This window comes from Arabidopsis lyrata, assembly GCF_000004255.2.
Source record: "Arabidopsis lyrata subsp. lyrata unplaced genomic scaffold ARALYscaffold_4, whole genome shotgun sequence".
Classification (NCBI taxonomy): domain Eukaryota; kingdom Viridiplantae; phylum Streptophyta; class Magnoliopsida; order Brassicales; family Brassicaceae; genus Arabidopsis; species Arabidopsis lyrata.
The window spans coordinates 20,232,583-20,251,299 of record NW_003302552.1 but is presented as its reverse complement, the minus strand read 5'-3'; the positions used below and the strand labels follow the sequence as shown (position 1 = coordinate 20,251,299).

At 36.6% G+C, this 18,717-nt stretch overlaps 4 protein-coding genes and 2 long non-coding RNA genes across 6 annotated transcripts; 4 read left to right on the top strand and 2 right to left on the bottom strand.

Annotated features, from left to right (window-relative positions):
* Positions 1 to 941: 941 nt before the first annotated feature.
* On the top strand, positions 942 to 3,122 carry LOC9316004 (S-formylglutathione hydrolase). The gene is made up of 7 exons (XM_002881735.2): positions 942 to 1,258; positions 1,552 to 1,669; positions 1,818 to 1,865; positions 2,021 to 2,217; positions 2,419 to 2,517; positions 2,593 to 2,658; positions 2,746 to 3,122. Exons 1-7 carry the CDS (start codon positions 1,112 to 1,114, stop codon positions 2,923 to 2,925), a joined length of 855 nt encoding a protein of 284 aa, XP_002881781.1. The 5' UTR covers positions 942 to 1,111; the 3' UTR covers positions 2,926 to 3,122.
* A 485-nt stretch (positions 3,123 to 3,607) lies between these two features.
* LOC9317847 lies at positions 3,608 to 9,243 on the bottom strand. Its single transcript, XM_002879890.2, has 12 exons — positions 8,720 to 9,243; positions 7,265 to 8,624; positions 6,937 to 7,176; positions 6,491 to 6,620; positions 6,165 to 6,317; positions 5,847 to 6,085; positions 5,678 to 5,747; positions 5,306 to 5,512; positions 4,665 to 4,897; positions 4,448 to 4,526; positions 4,228 to 4,362; positions 3,608 to 4,090 (listed from the first exon to the last, which is right to left on the bottom strand). The coding sequence occupies exons 1-12, from the start codon at positions 9,006 to 9,008 to the stop codon at positions 3,926 to 3,928; spliced, it is 3,300 nt and encodes a 1,099-aa protein (XP_002879936.1). The 5' UTR covers positions 9,009 to 9,243; the 3' UTR covers positions 3,608 to 3,925.
* A 196-nt stretch (positions 9,244 to 9,439) lies between these two features.
* Positions 9,440 to 12,366, top strand: LOC110228910. The gene is made up of 3 exons (XR_002332406.1): positions 9,440 to 9,526; positions 10,070 to 10,203; positions 12,304 to 12,366. It is a non-coding gene; the product is annotated as an uncharacterized LOC110228910 (long non-coding RNA).
* On the bottom strand, positions 9,542 to 12,104 carry LOC9317846 (cytokinin dehydrogenase 1). Its single transcript, XM_002879889.2, has 5 exons — positions 11,348 to 12,104; positions 10,964 to 11,091; positions 10,624 to 10,884; positions 10,266 to 10,528; positions 9,542 to 10,178 (listed from the first exon to the last, which is right to left on the bottom strand). The coding sequence occupies exons 1-5, from the start codon at positions 12,012 to 12,014 to the stop codon at positions 9,803 to 9,805; spliced, it is 1,695 nt and encodes a 564-aa protein (XP_002879935.1). The 5' UTR covers positions 12,015 to 12,104; the 3' UTR covers positions 9,542 to 9,802.
* A 117-nt stretch (positions 12,367 to 12,483) lies between the features above and the next one.
* LOC110228908 lies at positions 12,484 to 12,956 on the top strand (the record flags this gene model as incomplete). Its single annotated transcript, XM_021027216.1, has 1 exon — positions 12,484 to 12,956. A coding segment is annotated over exon 1 (165 nt), but the record flags the coding sequence as incomplete, so codon positions are not given.
* Positions 12,957 to 12,976: 20 nt separating this feature from the next.
* LOC110228909 lies at positions 12,977 to 14,426 on the top strand. Its single transcript, XR_002332405.1, has 3 exons — positions 12,977 to 13,314; positions 13,736 to 13,799; positions 14,191 to 14,426. It is a non-coding gene; the product is annotated as an uncharacterized LOC110228909 (long non-coding RNA).
* The last annotated feature ends 4,291 nt before the right edge of the window (positions 14,427 to 18,717 follow it).

The window sequence follows — 18,717 nt, the reverse complement described above, 5'->3', positions numbered from 1 at the left end:
GACTCGATGTCGGAGAGAATGATTCAAAATAGCCATGGGTTAGGATGATAAGGCCAACAACGTTTCAAATCTCTCTTGAATAACACTTGCCATGGATTGATGTCGAGGCTGAGGAAGAAGAAGAGAAGAAAAGAGATGGAGAAGAAGAAGAAGAAGCTATAAAGTTAACGAAGGAATGAGAAGAGATCGAAGGAGAAAAGAAGAAAGGAGATGGACAGGAAGAAGCTATAGAAAATAGATCTAGGGTTTTTGTTTTTTTATATGGGTGTCTATTAACCGATAAAACCGATCGGTTACCGTCTGCCGAACCGAACCGAACCGAGAACCGAAGTCTAATTATAATTCTGCCGATCGGTTTAGCCTTTCCTTCCTTATCAGTGCCAAAAACCGAAAAAATCGGTTTGTTCGGTTCGGTTAATTCGGTTTATTCCGATTGCCCAGGCCTAATATTCATACAAGTTAATAAATAAATGGGTCCGCCGCAAAAAAAAAAAAAAAGTCAATGCATTATGTTCTGATGTGTTATGTTTTAAAATGTAAGATTTTTTAGCTAAAAACACAAAGTTTAAGAAATTAATTATTCTTTTTATTTTTATATTTTCTACATTAAAAACATAATTTAATATTATATTAAAGAGAGTGGCCAATAAAATTTTATACTGCAGAATATAAATAGTTACAAAAATATATAAATTTAATTTTTGCATGGAAACTTGAATATTTTTGTTCTAAATATCTTATCTTGTGAAACAAAATAAAATGGCTAAAACGTTCTATTTGATCACCTGACAAAGACACACTTTACAATGAAACTGATTATTATTACATTTTCTCTTGTTTACTTACGACGAGAAACATTAATAAAACTGGATTTTTGATTTTCACATTAAGATATTCAAATGGGCCTTTGAAGACCGTTTAGTTGGGCCAGAACTCTTTAAAATATATGTTGTGGAATTATTTCTATATGGGCTCTCTGATCCACCGTAGAAACCGATAGACCTCTCTCACTCGATCATCATTTCTTCTTTCTTCTTCGTCTTCGCTGCATCTGTCTGTTCTTTCTTCTAGACTTTGCACAGAGATAGTGAGTGAGATAGGGAGAGTGATAATGGACAGTGGACTAAGCGAGATCGGGAGCACGAAGATGTTCGATGGCCACAACAAAAGATACAAACACTACAGTGAGACACTCGGATGTTCCATGACCTTTTCTATCTACTTCCCTCCTTCTGCTTCATCTTCCCATAAATCTCCTGTATGCAATAATCTTATTTCTTGTTCATTACTTTGATCTCAATTATTTGCTGTAGTTTTCTCGATTCATGTTCTTTGGTAGAGATTTGATTGTTTCTACAGTAAAAAGGAACCCTGAGAATTTGTTCCCTTATCTTCACTCATCTGATTTCATGTCTCTAATTTGAACCAAGTATTACTGGTATTTGTGGGTTTCTTCCATATTGTTCTAAAGACGAAAGCATGATTGTGTTTTGAGCCTTGATTTTGTTGGGATGCCAAAAATTCATGCTACTTCATGCTGTTGATTGAAAGGTGCTTTACTGGCTTTCTGGCCTCACCTGCACGGACGAAAACTTCATTATCAAATCAGGAGCTCAACGTGCTGCTTCGACTCACGGCATTGCTCTTGTTGCTCCAGATACTTCTCCAAGTGAGCCACAATAGTATTTTCATTTGTTTGATTTGCCCTGTTTCTTACTCTGGTTTATCATCGTCCCTTGATGTGTATTTTTAACACTCTGTGACGAGAACTTTGTGTTTTCCCTGATTAACACTCTGTGGTGATTTTCATATTGTAGGAGGACTAAATATTGAAGGGGAAGCAGATAGTTACGACTTTGGTGTAGGTATGCAACGTTACATGCTTCTGGTTTGCATTCCATGTACTTTTTTCTGAACAAGTTGTAGCTTTGGACCTATTGGTCTGGTCTCTAAGTATTCAGGTCATTCTTACAATGAAGGGTGATAAAAATTTCTTTCTTTTGTGTTTTATTTCGACTAGGAGCTGGATTCTACCTCAATGCTGCTCAGGAAAAGTGGAAAAACTGGCGTATGTATGACTATGTTGTCAAAGAGTTGCCAAAACTCCTGAGTGAAAACTTTTCTCAGCTTGACACAACAAAAGCATCTATATCTGGACACTCCATGGGTGGACATGGAGCTCTTACTATATACCTGAAGAACCTCGATAAATACAAGGTACTTATTTCAAAAGATTTTGTGCATTTCCTTGTGGCATTGCAATGTGAGTATTGAGTAAGATGCTTGAAACTTGGAATCTCAAATCAAAAGATAGATTGTCTTTCATGGGGGTGTTTGGATAATGCGCTTGAACCAAATACTTGTTACTCCTATATCATTCTTTTTAATTTAACCACTTTTTCTGTGTGACATGTTTAGTCTGTGTCTGCGTTTGCACCAATTGCCAATCCCATAAATTGTGCATGGGGACAGAAGGCATTCACCAATTATCTAGGTGACAACAAGGCTACTTGGGAGGTAAAAACCAACCTAAAATAAGATATCATAGTTCCCTTTCCAAATTTGATGCATAGTTCCTTTTGGAAATTTCAGGAATACGATGCCACTTGTCTTATTTCAAAGTTCAACAATCTGTCTGCAACAATTCTAATTGATCAGGTAAAACCCCTTTCACCATGTGTTTTTGCTGGTTTATCTGTCTTCCTTTACGTGGAGCCTGAACCATCTTCGCTTCTACTGATATAGGGAGAAAGCGACCAGTTCTACCCTGATCAGTTATTGCCCAGCAATTTTGAGGAGGCGTGCAAGAAAGTGAATGCACCGCTCTTACTGCGCCTCCAGCCAGGATACGACCACTCCTACTATTTCATTGCCACCTTCATCGAAGACCACATTAGTCACCATGCTCAAGCCCTTAAGCTCTAGCTCACTTCGTCTGCTTGGAAACCAGCTTTGGGTTTGTCCAAATATTAGTATCTCAATAAAGCAAGTGGACTTGTAATGTTGCGTTCAATAACTGCCCTGTGTGCTCTTTCGTCTACGAAAATAAAAATCATCTTTGCCAAGAACACATAAATGTGTAAGACAGGAGTCTTTTAAACACAAAGATAGTGTTTCCTTAATTCCTTTACCAAGCTTAGGCCAAAAACGACCAATTTTGGACCACATGAAGACTCAGATAAAGGACTGTCGGCATGAAAGCGCTTTTTGATTTGTTAGACATGGTAAGATATAAAAGTGTGGGGCAGAGTAACATATTACCGAAATATTTGGGTAATTGTAAAAACTGTCAATACACAAACAAGTGCTACTCACCGGCTTTGTTACTTGGCAACTGCTTTTATAGTCAACAAAAGAAGGCCTCAACTGAAAGAATTCATTAAGGTCATTCAGCAAGAGCACTAATCTTACAAGGATCCTATTATTGAGTCCCTTGTCTGTGTGTTCTTTCATGGGGCTCAAAAGAATTTGCAAGAGTGTGAAGAGGTAGAGCAGCCTTAACATTTTTTTTTGTTTTTTTTCTGCTTGATAGTGGCTGCATGATGAAACTTGGCATGTTAATAACAAAATTAGGCACGACAAGCAACTTTAAGATAGAATATAGTAATATGTTAGACCAAATTAGGTTTCTCATTTATTTGATCTTTTGAATGTGTTACAAACAGTATAATCAGCAAAAGCAAACATACATTTTTTCAGTTACGTGTAGTTGGGTCACAACCTCTCAGTAGTCCCCCTTTTCACCATTGAAGCAAAGAATTCTTTCGAGGCAAGCTGGTATCATTTGCTGAATTGATGTGTAGCAGAGCTTTACACTTCACCAGCTGTGGAATAACACCTTGGAGGAACCCAGTGGATCCCTTTTGCTTATGCCACAAAAAAATACTGCGTTCCTTTTGCTTACGCCACCAAGAATTTTAGCCTTTTACCACCACCAAGAAGGCGTGTTTCGGTTTGTCCTCCCACTGTCCTTCCAATGTCGCCTGCTTGTCTGATATGGAGGGCTACTTGCTTCTGCAGCCTTTCTTCTGTAGCTTTCTCTAGATGCCCTGGCTTTTCTAATCTCTTCATCAAGTTCATAGTCCGACCTCTGTTATAACAAAAACCTGATCAGTAACCATTTATATGCGGCAGGTCCTAGGATTTTCTATTCCTGGTAAGTGTTCATAGGAAACAAACAGAAATCACATTTAAAGGTTTGGCAGCATAACATGCGAGAAAGCAAACCTTAATTGGGTCAGAAAGAACTGAATATGCCTCTCCAATCATTTTGAAGAGCCTATCTGCACCCTTGTGCACCTCTTCTAATATTTCCTTCAACCACGGTCCTTCACTTTCGCTTCTGACAAGGATCTGTGCAGCCTGAATACATACACATCAAAGAGAACACATCAGCTGATGCAAAATAATGATTTGGATCATTATCAGCAAGTAAAACACAGATTACCTTGTCTGGGTGATGTCTAAGAGCTGCTTTGCGGTATGCCTTTTTGATATCAGCAGCAGAGTCAGATGTCTTCACTCCCCTGCAAATTAGCAAAACGAGAATAGAAGATAGCCTTGATATCAGCATACAATTCTACTAGATATATGCATAACATAAACTATAGCCAGGTCTCCAATAATAAGAATTGCATAAATGACTTTGTAAAATGTGAGCATACATGATGAGGAAGAAATCCAGAGGATTGCCTTCTTTAGATTTTTCTTCCATCACAGACAACCGTTGACGGGCCTGCTTTAGTTCTTTCCTGCTGCTTGCACGATCAACAGAAATCTCTGGCGTTTTTGTCTTATCACTTTGCTTTACGAGAATGCTGATAAGCCTCTGGAGATCACTAGCTGCTTGATCATAATCTCTGATCATCTCATGTAATGTGGCTCTCCTGGAAACTGCCTGAAAATGGAAGGACAAGTCGGGTTAATTTTTTAATGAAACCTAATTCTTAGCAAGCCATGGTTACATGCTGCTTGTCCTTGCCACATTTCAAGAAAATATATTATATATGCTCCCTGTTTATGTAGTATTATTACTATCCATCTCAGATGTGAGAAAAATCTCGGAAGAAGCTCTATACAGCTAAGCAGAAATGTTCTTATTTGAGAAAATGAAAGATCTATAATATTTGCTTATTTATGAGTAGACGAAAATATTGTTTTAGGAAGATGGGTATTCCACAAACGAATCTTAATGCACCTGCCTATAGCAATTCCAATACAAAAGTTTATAAGCATTCAGTTTTAGCTCAGAGGAAGGTTCATGTGTGCATGTTCACAAGTAAAAAGCAAAAATATTACGATATACCTTTGTGTAGTTTTCATCAAGAGCCATGGCAAGACTACAGTCGGCAATTGCATCGGCAATTTGGACTAGGGCCTGATTAGCAGCCGCACGATTGCAAAAGCAAATTGCTGCAAACGGGCGTGAGTCAACATTTCTTGATAGTGCAGCAGTATACTGCTCTACTGCTTCCATATACTTTCTGTCCCGAACAGCTTCATTACCTGTGTTCTGCAATCACAGAATAAAACTTTGGTAAATGGAATCAAAGCAGAAAAAAATATCTTTATTTAGCAAAGAAGCATAACGAATGATTGTATCAGACCTGTTGATGTTAAAGACAACATATACCACACAAAAATATGAAGAATCCCTAAGTTCCATCATAGAGCATACCTTGTAACGTAAGAGTTCAGAAATGGTGGCCACTAAAGAAGCTGGTGACTCACGACACTCTTCATGATTCCTAGGGAGCAAAACATACATTTTCAGCTAGGATAACAAATGAAGATAATGCATACATAACAATAAATTCATTGTTTCCCAACATAGAAAAAGTGTTTACTCATTGCAGGTATATCCCACTTGCTGTAACTTTTCTGATATATCAAGGGCCTTCTCAAGGTTTCCCAAGTAGAAGTGCGACTTGGAAATCATGTTCCATCTCCAAACTATTAGCGAGTGATATGTAGACCCTAATCCATCAACATTTGTCGTCCCACTAAGCCCTGCTGAAACAAAATTCCTCTCAGCCGTCTGAAGGGTATTCTCACACAGCTCGATCACTTCTTTATATCGTCGGATCTGCAAGATTGACATAGAAGATCATGCCCACTGAAAGCAATATTCAATTTCTGAGAAGTGAAAACGAAAGGCTACTCACCATAAATAGGGCCTCGGCCTTCATTTGAAGCAATTTATCTGAGCATGAACTAATTGTTAAGGCATTGGCAATTGGAACCAATGCGTCAGATGCGCCATCGGGTGTTCTCTTTTCCAAAAAATTGGATGCGCAGCTGGTAAAGTCAGCTACCCTCTGCAGGTAAGTAAAATAAAAATGTGTTCAATTAGACATTATCAGAACTATGTGCTGATTCAGCACATTGTTGGCTAAATCAACATCCGAATCATATCCTAACTAATAAAGTATAAAACTATTTTGATTAGACCATGGTAGAACAGTGATATATCTGAGAAGAGAATGCATACTTGAGCCCGTTGTAAACCTTCAGCTGCTTCTATAGTAGTTCGTCGATCCAAGCAGACACTAGAGGTGGATTCCAGGCATTTATTAAAATACTGCACTGCTGCTCCAAGTTCCCCCAGCACAAGATGACAACTAAAGCAAACATAGAAGAAAATATGAATACATCAAATTCAATTAAATAACATCATCATTGATTTACCAGATTCAGAGTGTGAATTTTATTTCTAAGATATAAACTTCCTTGGCCACTTCAGGAAAGTTCGTATCTAAAACCTTAGCAGGCGGGATCTACTAAATTCAAGCTATAAAGCTTAAGCAAAAAAAAAAAGGACAACTTGACTCAGGCGATACAATAATTTCTGGACATAACCTAAGTTCCGTTAGTCAACAGATATGATTCATATGAATCACAACAAAACAACTCTGGAAAAGTACGACTTAAACTTACTTTGCAGCTCTCGTATACGCTTTAATGTAGCTTGGATCAAGTGAGGCAGCCATCTCACAGTCGCTTATAGCCTCCCTCAATCTTCCAAGAGAAATCCGTGCTGCGGCGCGGTTACCATAGCAAAGCGCAAGAGGCTTCACAGAGTATTCTGAATTATCATTTGACGGGGAAGAACTAATACCGTGTGTGTAACATTCCTCAGCTTTACACATATTACCATTTTTGTAGGCTTGATTTCCCCTGATACAAACAATTACTTCTCTCAATTCTCAGAAAGAAAATATTCAAAAAGCGCCAATGATGGAGCTCTTGAGTTAGTATATGATACCTTAGTCGCCAAACCTCACAGACATCAGGCATCATCGACGTAGAGCCTGAGTCCTGTTTGGATTGACCTGTATTCACACGTTGATTTTCTTCATTGTTTCGCATGGTGGTATTAAGATTGTTTTTGGGCACACTGTTATTAACTTTCCTCCTATATTTCTTTACAGCTTGAAGCTTTTTATGTGGTATTGTTCCCTGAGAGGTGGACGCTGAGAAAGAAAAATTCGGCATACAACTACTCCCATGATCCTCTGCCGTAAAGAGAAATGAATCCCTGGCTGAGGGTTCTCTTGAATGTGAGGGTGTCAGAGGAGTTTCTGTTGGAAGTTGATTGCTGGCTGTCTCACCTTGATAAGGAGAATAATCCATGGGTGAGCAATATCCAGGGGAATTGAGTTTTTCCTGAGCCTCAATTCCCTCAGCAGTCTGATCGTTGCATCGATCTTGCTTACGCTGTTTTATTTTTTCCATGACTTTCTTTGATCTCTTGTCCTTGGACGAACGATTACTTCGTGCAAGTACTGGATTTCTGTTTACTTCCGGAAATAGACTTCTCTTAAGCAACGAAGGATCCCATTCAGGTACTTTGAAATCATCAAAGGATGTTTTTGTACCAAAGCTAGTGTTTGTTAAGTTGTTTACGTAGGTGGTCTTGGAATGAAAAGTGGGTTTCTCATCCGCTGCATTATTACTTTGGTGAAAACCATTGGAACTGAAAGAGTATGGCCTTGATGTCGACGCACCTTCTTTACATTTAGGATCAACCTTTCCAAAGCTACTAAAAGTAAATACAGGTGTGTTATTAGATTTGCTTGCTTCCTCATAGTCGCTACCCCCATGAACTCTGGAATCACTGATATTAAGCTTCTCCATGTCAGCAAGCAGGTTCAATTCAAGACCATCCCTATGATCGACAGTTTTACCATCAGCATATTGTACACTGTTAGACTTGCTGCAAGATTTACTCGCTGATTTCTTGTCCATGTCATACTGTCTTCGAAAAAACTCCTTGACAGCATCTGGATTCTCAACACTTTTCCAGCTTCCGTTTACACCACGATCAAGCTTAACTCCATTTGTCGCATCACAAGTTGTGCTCTCACTACATGGTCTGATGTTTTCCCGATCATTATATACCTTTCCCATAACTCCATGTGAATGGTCTTTAATGGATTCCGAATCCAACTCAGAGTCCCCTATAGGTGTACTAAACTCATCTTCATCAGACAAAGAAGCTATTGTGGCATTACCTGGACTAGCTGTTGCACCAGAACTGTTCCCACTAGCTCCAAAGACGAAACATTTACCCCCAGGTGATTCGCCAGCAGCTCTATCATTCCCACTGTTCATATGAAGACTACCTACAGAAACAATCTAAACCAATCAGCTCAGAAAGTATAAAAAACTGGATCTGTAACGAAATCAAATTCGGCACAAATGCAACAGAAGAACTTACCTTTACTTGGCGGCGCAAACGGGTTGAAACCGGAGAGGATCTCGCCGGAAAAAGAGGGTCTTTTCACCTCTCTTCCGTTCTTCCTCAATTTCACCAGCCTCGGCTTTTGTCGAGTCTTCGTCGTTTGTCCTGAACCAGCTCCAAATCCGAAGGAGAACGAAGAGTCCCTAGTTCTATGATCGTGAGAGTTAACACTCTCCGGGAAAAATGCAGAGAAATTATCCGTAGGGTTTAGGAAAGAAGAGACTTTTTCAACCGGAGACCCAATCTCCACCGCCGCAGGAGACATCCAAAAATTCGATTCTTTCAAAATCAAAATCGAAACTTTAGGGCTTTAGGAAAGGAATCTCTGGGGAAAACGAATCTGCTCTTGCGTGCTGAGTTGAAGTAAGGGAATGTATATAGCTTTCTACACAGTAACGTTAGGGTTTTTGGGATTTGCTTATTACCAACGAAGAAGAAGAAGAAGTAATTTATGTAATAAATAAACTTTGTTGCGCCATTTTTCTTCAGGAGCCTTTGCTTCGCAAGACCGCCCACGAAAAAAATAAAATAAAATAAGTAAAAAATATATACATACACGTGTGTATTATTGCTTCACACGTGTGACAAACGAAGTGAAATTTGAAGAGAGAAAAAAAAAAAAGCTTGCTTCTATGCTCTTCGGGACTATTCATGGCGGAAAGGCGCCAAATTTCTGCCATCTTCAAGACAAATTGGGATAATCGTAGTTGTGGCAGTACAATAAGGATGGAGATTCGTATTCTCCAGCGGCTCGTGAACTCGATAGAGAATCGATTCTTCAAGGTAGATTTTTCAAGCTATTGTAATTTTTTTGCTTAGAGTACATATAAAAATGATGTTTTTGATTTTTTGGACCATCTCTTGCCATAACGACAAATGTAATGACACTGCGTAGGATTTTATGGAGATCCTATACACTGCGTAAAATTTGTTGTTCACCAAAAGAAACGAAAAAAAAGAAAGAATTTTTTCACTCTCTTGCTGCCTAGCCTGAGCCGTTACAAGGACACAGGAAACTTTTATACAGTTCTAGGTTTTGGCAGTATATTGATGCTCTCTCTAGTGGTACCTTTGAGGACTTCCTGTTGCCTTTGACTTTGAGAGTTGTATGGGAGATAATTGTCTTGTTGTCTTTTGGAATATTCTCTGCCCAGGGGCTAGAATCCCTTGAGGGTCGTAGGCATGTTTCCTCTGTGCAAATGTTTCCCATCTATTGCCAAAGTGTGATTTCCACTCTTGTTGGGTTTCATAATGAGGCAAATACTGCTTCACGTTGAGGTTTGCTGCTCCACAGAAGCTAATAACTCTTTGGTTTTGTTTCAAAAGGTGCTCTAAATCGTTTTTCCCTGAGGAATTTGGCACTGCAGAGGGGAGAAAGGCCACGAGATAGAAGATATCTTCATTTGGAGTTATCAAAGACGTATGTTTGTTCCACCTGCAACCATAAAATGTTGGATATGGTTAGTAATTTTATGTTTCAGAGTCATTGGAAGCATTTTCTTTTGGCATTTTGCTCACTTACTTGGATTGATTGACTGGATATATAAGGATAGGGCCGTTATTGTTGCTTGTGAGAATGTTGTTGAAAACTTCTGTAGCAAATTGAAATATGTTGCGCTTGGGAATCAGGAGATTCAGCCAGGGATGTGGAACCTCCCATAAACCCTTTGCTCTCAGTTTTCTCTCTGCGATATGCACGCGATCCAGAAACTCGATATATGGCACTTCAGATGAAAACAAAGTGGATGGAATATAATTTAACTCTGAAAGTAACTTGCCGGTTTCCTGCAGGGCAACCATTCATTATGTTAGCAACCAACGGTTGATCTGGAGCTCTCTGTAGAAACTAAGTCTCATTATATATTGCTTTTGAATCTTACCTGATGCATAGAGTTAGCTTCTTCTGGGTTGAAATATTTGACCACTTCTAGGCAATAAAGAGTTTTTCCATCTGACTTGAATCTGCTTGCCTGTGTGGAATCGTTGGGACTGAATGACGATCTCCAATTATTGAGGAGGTCTGTTCTATTGATTATCACAAATCCTTCAACGTAATCAAAAGTTTTCTCCTTCGAAATCAGATGTTCTTGGTCCCTTGAAAATGCAGAAAAATCAGAGTAGAGTACCCTGATCCATTTAACCTATTAAAAGTCATTTGACTGTGTCAGGAAACTGGTTCTTAGCATCATAGTTTGAACTTTGCTCAAGATAGAACTTTACCATTTGCGGTGCTGGTTCAAGAGAGATCCGTGCCCGAGTGATTATGCCAAACTGTCCAAGCCCGCCAAGAACACTGAAGAAAAGTTCAGAATTCTTCTTCTCAGAACAGGTTACGACTTCTCCTTTCCCTGTTTCAGTATTGGAAATATATTGCTTATCAGTTGTTTTGTTGATATAACTTTTTTCTTGGTGCAAGTTATAAGTGTGCGTTGCATGTTTCACATTTTTGCCTATGCACTCTTGTTTTAGAGTCAAAAATATTTATGTCTTCAATGTTTTAGAGTCAAAAATATTTATGTCTTCAATGTTTTAGAGTCAAAAAATATTCTTTACAGGTGCATACTTTGTTGAGACTACCACAGAGATAGAGCATGAACGAAATACCTGTAACAATCTCTAGCTGGTAGACGTTGTTGATTTGGGGTCCATGCTTGAAGGCTTGACCACTGATTCCAGCGTTAGATAGAGTACCTCCAACGGTCAGATGAAGGTAGTCTGTCCAGGACTTTGGTGAAAGACCGTATTTTAGAGTCTCCCGTAGAATGTTGATCCATAGTTCACCACCTGAGACATCAACATACGGTTGCTTCCCCTTGTAAATCCTGATATCAGGACTTCTAAGTGACTCCATTTTGATGACAACACCTTGATGAGCTAGAGATTGTCCTTGAAGCGAGTGACCATGGCCTCTGGCTGCTACTGTGAGATTTGAGGTGGAGCCCAGATGTACTATATGCTTCATCATCGATGAAATATCAGAAACAGACCTTGGATGTAGAATTGCCAAAGGTGGTAACTGGTATCTGTTGCCAAAGTCCTTGGCCACATTGTGGACATCGTCAAAGCTTATGCAACCCTCCAAATCTAGTGAAACTAAGGAAGAACGAATATCTGGAGGATTTGAAGGAGGTAATTCTTTCGGGGTACTAACAGAATGATTGGAACAAAGATTGGTTCTACCTGGTATACAGCTTAGAACCAAGATCATGAAGATTCTGAGGAAAGTCTTGTTGTTTCGTCTATGGAACCGTAAGGATGAGGTCAATCCCATTTCTACTTTCTTGAGAGAAATTGCAAAGAGGCGGAATGGTATGAGGGAAGTAGAGGTAAAGTTGAGGTTAAGAGTACTCTCAGAAAAAAATTGAGGTAGAAAGGGGAATTTAAAGGAAAGGTTTTGGGCGGTACAGTCATATACTTGTGTTCACTATATAGCTGGGTTGCCATTACTTTTTGTCTCTTGCTGCAAAGTAGATATCTTTGTGACATTGTATATACATTTTGCATATTATATAGTATGAAAGTTACTAGAAAAGTATTTCTAACTTCTATTTTTATGGTAGGTTAATAATTCACATCCCGGGTACATACATTCTCTTCCTGCCACGATTTCCTGCATAATAGGTAAAAACTTTGTTTTACTGCATAGTTATTTCTTGTTATTATTTTGTCTTTTGGCTAGGCTTACTGTCAGAGCATGTACACTAGGGCCCCTACTTGGGTCTCATGGTACTTGAGCTCAGTTTAAGAGAAGACAATCTTGCCCACCACCCTCTACACCCAGTCTGGTAACCTCATTGGATCATGCTTATTGGGACCATTTTGCATCACTTGATCCTGTCAGTTCTTGCAGTATTTAAATTTGACTCTAAAGCTTGGAAGTAAGTTACCCCTTTAAGACCAAACATCAGCATCGGCTACTCTTCTTTGCAGGATGGATACAGAGCTGTCCTAAACACATGTTATAACCAAGCATTCCTTTTTTCATGATCTTAAGAGAAAAAAATAATCGTGTTGTGTATACATATTTTAGGTCTCCCTGGTGCTGTTCATGTGTATCCTCTCTTGCCATTTATTGCTTAAGAAAGGAAAAAAGTACCACAGCTGCATGTGGAAGCACTTTGCGTTATCTCAGTACAAAAGTCTCAACTTTCAGCATGACATATTGAACAGGGCATATAAAAGTTTGATGTTCTTATTGGTGGTCCTAAAAGACCAAGTAAGGACTTGTCATGATATTTCTTCTCCAGTAAATTAGATCTTAGTTGGAGGTGATATGTGTTCTTTGCTCAGCATTATCATTAAAAAAAAAGGAAAATTCATAAAAAGATGTACAGAAAAATAGATACCACTTTGTGCTACTTGCAATAAATAAACATAGAAGATATGATGTATGTATAGTATTAACTTTGTGGGATGTGTTGTTTCTTCCAATAGCGTCATGTTCTGTTTGTTGTGTGATTGAAAGATGTAGGGGCCTCGCTTACATAGTCGGGAAAAATGGAAGCAAAGGCTGAAGAAGATGGTAATGTGGAGTGACAGTTTGAATAAAGGAGGCATTGCGAAAATAAAAGGTATTGATTTGCTTATTTGAATAGGAGTGTTGAAATTCTTAGACTGATATGTGCAATTCTTTCTTCTACTTTTACTTTCTTTATTAGTAATATTAAGTGGCATTCCAACAAGTAGAGTCTTAGGATATAATGACTCAACGGAGTCTATGAGAGCAAAAAGCTTACAGTGACCAATGATGTCAATAGATTTGCAGTGAATAACTACCCTTCGTCGTGTATCTGTCTTATGTGACTTTGTGTGCAATGAAAACCAGTGGGCTAAACATTATTACTCCTTTTTTCATGACTAAAGAAGCACCTTTTAATTGTTCATTGTTACATTCTATTTTCTGTTTGCTTTATTGTTTTTTATATTTTCATGATTACATTGTCCCAATTATTGGGGGCATTGGCTAATTCACCTTTGTTATTGTAATCGTAGCTCACAATACCTTGGTCGCTCTAGTGGACAAATACACAGAAGAAAATTTTTTCTTCCCATGTAAGTAAGTAAGATACACTTTCCTCTATATTAGACATATTAATAACAGAGCATTTTAGTCTAGTTTTCGTATAAAAAGATCGAGTATTTTGGTTAATATGAATGATGTATCTCCTATTTCTTGTTCTAGAGAATCAATGCATCATCAAAGAACACCATGAATTTATGTAGACCCCAAGTGAATCCCTTTCCGTACAGCAACATTATTGACATTCTATAGATTTAGTGGCACAAAGTTGTTGGTTTTTTTCTTTGTAAAGGTTTATTGTTCTGTGTGTGAATTCTTTTTTGTTATTTATTAAAACTTGTCGAGTTTTTGCAGGTCTCATTGTAGTGTCACTTTCCACTTAAAAGTTTCTTTATTTATTTTTCCTTTCCTTTTTCTAATTTCACAGGTAAATCGCCGTGAAGATTGCAATAAGTAGATAGTTGGGCACTAAGACTGTTTAGATAGCATCATTATGAGCACAATATGAAATATTAAACCGCCACCATTGCCGCATAAATAAGGTTAAACTCCACAAAACATATTTAATCATTACTCTGTGTATGTGATACATGTATCTTATTTTTCTTCTCTTTCACCATTGTAAATAATTAGATATCTCAATTTCAAGTTATTGATATTATAGATAGAGAGAGAGAGAAAGAAATGGTCCCAAGATAGAATGTCGAGGTGGTGATTTGTGGAGTTGAGCTCATTGGCTAGTTCGTTGACATTAGGTTTCAATTGTCTTCAATTATTTTAGAGATACCTTTTTCTGCAGTGATGGGTTATTATCTTTCTTTCGTTTCAGAAAACTATGTCTTCATGCCCCTCCAATTTTTCTCTCAAAAGTTTTAAAATTTTATCTTTTGGTTTTTGAACCTACTTACCAATTGGCTATATATATAGCTTGTGTTGTATTATCACCCGTGAAGGAAAAAAAAAATTGTGTTGTCGACCCTATCACCAAAGTCATAGTATTTTAATTCTTATTTCATTTGGTTTTGGTTAATTAATGCAAAGAATCCTACAAGCAAATCATCAACATATGCTTTTTACCTATCTAAAGTTGTCAAGTTACTATTTAGGGTAAGAAGACAAATTATGTGTCTATTTAGGGGAAGAAAACATATTAGTTTGTCTATTAATGAATGTGTTTTAGCATGTTAGAATTTAGCTCAAAATGTTCATAACATTCACTATATATGTATAACCTTTCTTTTCTACTTTCTTTTAAGTTGTATACATCCAAATATTGGGACACAATTAATTCGTTTAGAAAACAATCTTATAATTTAATTTAAATATCTAGGGATGATTTTCTTGAGGAATATAATGAGTCGCATTGGCCAAACCTTTCATGAACCACCCTAGCTAGCTAGCTAGGGCATATTTATAAGGTCGTAGTTACCGGATTTACATTTGTGTTTACATGAGAAACAAAATTTTCAAAAAAGATTCCACTTTTGGTGTATAGAAGATTTTTTCAGTTTTTCATATAATAGTCTAGCAAAAATGTAAAGTGAAAACACTAACGAATTTTGATAAAGATTTGTGAGAAAGAGTAGGTTTTTATTTAAACAGATATGATTGGTTTTCTTTTTTTTTCGATGCTATTATCACTGTAGAACCTTAGCCCCATAGGAGTAATCAACAACAACTATACTGCTACTCCACAAAACCTTTTTCTGAGCGCGAGAACCATTCATTAAGATTTGTTCCGAATATCTAAACGATCATTTATTTATTAAAAATCATATATAAACATAGCACTTGTCCTTTTCTTAATAAGATATTCATAGGCAAAAAACTATAGCATTTGATTGTTTTGTTGGAGGATCAAGAAACCAAAAGAAGACCAATTGTGTGAACAAAAGAATGCTTTTATATATTAATTAATAAATTATGTGGTTTTAGTGCAACGCATCATATTATATATCTAATCACCTTTTTCTCTTTTCTTCGGGATGAATAGCTCTTTTATTATGTTTTTATCAACATCTTAGGGTTATAAATCCAATTTTCGAGTGTGGATCCATACCAACATATTAGGGCTATATAAATCCAATTTTCGAGGTCGAGGATCGACATGAATACATGGTTTTGAACTTGTCATGGCACGTTCATTTCTAGACTATATAATCCACGATTTATAAGGTTTCCATACAAGGTATATTTGAACGCAAATAAAAATAAGGATTAGAGGTTTATGACATTACAAATTTACAAATGTAAATATATGTTTAAAAAAACTACTACAATAGTCACACATATTATATAAGTGTCTATAAAAATTATAGTTGTAGAGTTATAATTAGTGTTCCTTATGATATTTGTCATAAGATCATTGTTGTCAAAAGCATGATGAGACAAACAAACTCCATTCTTCATCTTATTATGATATTTTTCCCCTTGGGGAAATATATTTGGATCCGAAGAGATTAAATTTCAATAATACACATAATCTCTTCCTAAATCATATTATGTGGTCGGGATTACAAATCTAATGGGCTCCATCCTGAATTTTCATAGTGGTATGACTTGTGGGGGAAAATTATAAACAAATTTGATAAAGTATCTTGCAAAGTTAAGTTATAATAATTGTATATCTTAAAGTTACAACTTCATATTTCATGGCCAAATGGTTGTAGTCTACTGGTTTAATATTACTAGTCAAATCAATAGATACACCTATTTTTCTTACCAGATAATTGACAGAATAAATTTCAAAATTACTGGAAACTTCCATCACTAATAATAGTAATAGTGAATTACTTCACACTAGGGAATATTGAAATTAAGTAAATGAAAGTTATGCGACTTATTATTACTGCTAAGGATAAAAAAAAAGTATTTTATCAAAAAAAGTGTTTTAATAAAAAAAATCAGTTATGAATTTGCCACTTTTTTAGTGATATTTATGGATTTTACCATTTAGATTAAAATCTTATGGATTTACTATTTTCAGGATATTACATATGTTTTACCCGTTATATTTGTGTTTAGTTGGTTTCATTTGTTCTTACGGTATTTGTTATAAAGTATGTAGCAAAAAAAAATCATAAAAATATTTAATAATGGCAAATCCGTAAGATTTGAGGCAAGATAGTAAAATTCGTAATAATCCCTTTAATAAATGTACAATTTAGAATATGCTTATTAGGTATTCCTAGGGATGAATATACCAACGTTTAAGGCATCAAATAATAATATTTGTAAAACTAAAATAATATATCACACATGACAAAAATATAAAATTTTTTGAATAAATTACATATCTACATAGATAAATAATATGGTAGGGGGTAAATTCAGGTGTTTTGAACACAATTATGTAACAAAATTTAATTTGCCTAAAACCTCTTTGATAATTAAAATTGCATGTAACATAAAGCAATTACACGTCTTGTAACAGTTAAATGAATCGTGTAAAAGTATTTAATAAGTCACCTCTTTGCTAGCTATTTTATTAATCTTCATTGTCAATACTAAAGTATTCGATCATTCTATTTAATGAAGAGAGAACCTTGACACTTATGTGCTGCAACTAGTCATGAAGGGGTATATGAAAACAACAACTGAGATTTTTTTAGTAATATATATCACATGTGGCAGACACTTTCCCTTTCACAAGTTTGAATTTTGGATGTAGAGGGGAAAAAAAGGTTTGAAAAGGAAACGAAGGCCAAGGCCAAGTGACAATGACCATCTTCTGCATGCGCAGCTTCAAGATTTGAGAAACTCTTACATCACTAAGAAAGCTACATATCTCTACACACCATTAGAGAGTCTTCTTCAACAACTCAGGAACTGTTCTAATGTCTTAGAGACTCAATCAGTTTGTGACAAATCAGTCTCCTCTGGACCCTTATTATGGAGAAACAGCCAAATAGATAAGCATTTGCATAAAGTTTGTAACACAATCATTTCAGAGGCATAATGTTACACCCCATATAACAAGTTTTGTCTATAATTAAGGTGATGAAACTATTAGATTAGGCTTAAAAATAGGATAAAAACAATGATCATATCATATGTGAACGAGTAATTTAAAGCTAAGCTTGTGTGTTAGTGGGCACAAACGAAACTAGTAAAATGAGGGAATAATATTATAAAAATGGAATAATAAGTACCTCGTAGAACAATTTCTGAAGGAGTAGGGACACTTTAGAAGATATGCTGTGTAAGTGCTTTTCTAAAAGAACAGTGAAATAAATGAGGCAAAATTTATCAACAAGATTCAAAGTATAGAGCCTTTGTGCAATTAAGTTCAATGAACTAGCAAGTAAAAATCTTTGAAATCTCCATCTTAGGATTAAGATAAGTCATTCAGAACAAGAAATGATTAAGCATCAAAGTCCCAAGTATTTCAAACGATAGCGACAAGTGAGTTATTGTATATTGAGGGTTATATAAAACATAGAAAAAGTGTTATCTTCAAGCTATCTTCACGTGGTAAGTGGAGCCATTTCCTCACCAACTGCACTAGATAGAAAGTAAGTAACAAACACGGGGAAGAAAAGGACTTAAGATAACACGAAAAGACATCTAAATGACTTAGAACTTGAGCAGACAAGGTTTAGGAACCAGAAGTAGTAGAAGAAGAAGAAGAGCAGAGTCTTAATGGTTGAGCTTGAAAGTCTCAACAAAGTGGAACCACTTTTTGGGAAAACAACGTCACAAGCCATATGAAGTAAGGGACCCCTCCTCTAAGCCCTGCCTTGGCTTGCGCCACGTGGATTCTAATATGATATGGTAGGATCAATATCTTGAATCTTAGACTGACTCATTTGACTGATGGATAGATACCATTCACCAAAAAAAACTAACTACACTGTCTGAGAAAAAGATTGTGGGGTTGGCCAACTTTTGAGACATCAGAAGAAACCAATGCTGTGGAAAAAAGAAAGAGTGACTGAAAGTAAAACAGGAGCGG

Bases quoted from the DNA above. Each gene is read 5' to 3' on its own strand.
- LOC9316004 (XM_002881735.2), top strand. From the start codon at position 1,112: ATGGACAGTGGACTAAGCGAGATCGGGAGCACGAAGATGTTCGATGGC. The intron at 1,866-2,020 runs GTATGCAACGTT...TATTTCGACTAG, and splicing joins TAGTTACGACTTTGGTGTAG to GAGCTGGATTCTACCTCAAT. The intron at 2,659-2,745 runs GTAAAACCCCTT...CTACTGATATAG, and splicing joins CAACAATTCTAATTGATCAG to GGAGAAAGCGACCAGTTCTA.
- LOC9317847 (XM_002879890.2), bottom strand. From the start codon at position 9,008: ATGTCTCCTGCGGCGGTGGAGATTGGGTCTCCGGTTGAAAAAGTCTCT. The intron at 7,177-7,264 runs GTATCATATACT...TGTTTGTATCAG, and splicing joins TGTGAGGTTTGGCGACTAAG to GGGAAATCAAGCCTACAAAA. The intron at 6,621-6,936 runs GTAAGTTTAAGT...TGTTTGCTTTAG, and splicing joins GCGTATACGAGAGCTGCAAA to TTGTCATCTTGTGCTGGGGG.
- LOC9317846 (XM_002879889.2), bottom strand. From the start codon at position 12,014: ATGGGATTGACCTCATCCTTACGGTTCCATAGACGAAACAACAAGACT. The intron at 10,529-10,623 runs GTAAGATTCAAA...GTTGCCCTGCAG, and splicing joins AAGCTAACTCTATGCATCAG to GAAACCGGCAAGTTACTTTC. The intron at 10,179-10,265 runs GTAAGTGAGCAA...TTATGGTTGCAG, and splicing joins TATCCAGTCAATCAATCCAA to GTGGAACAAACATACGTCTT.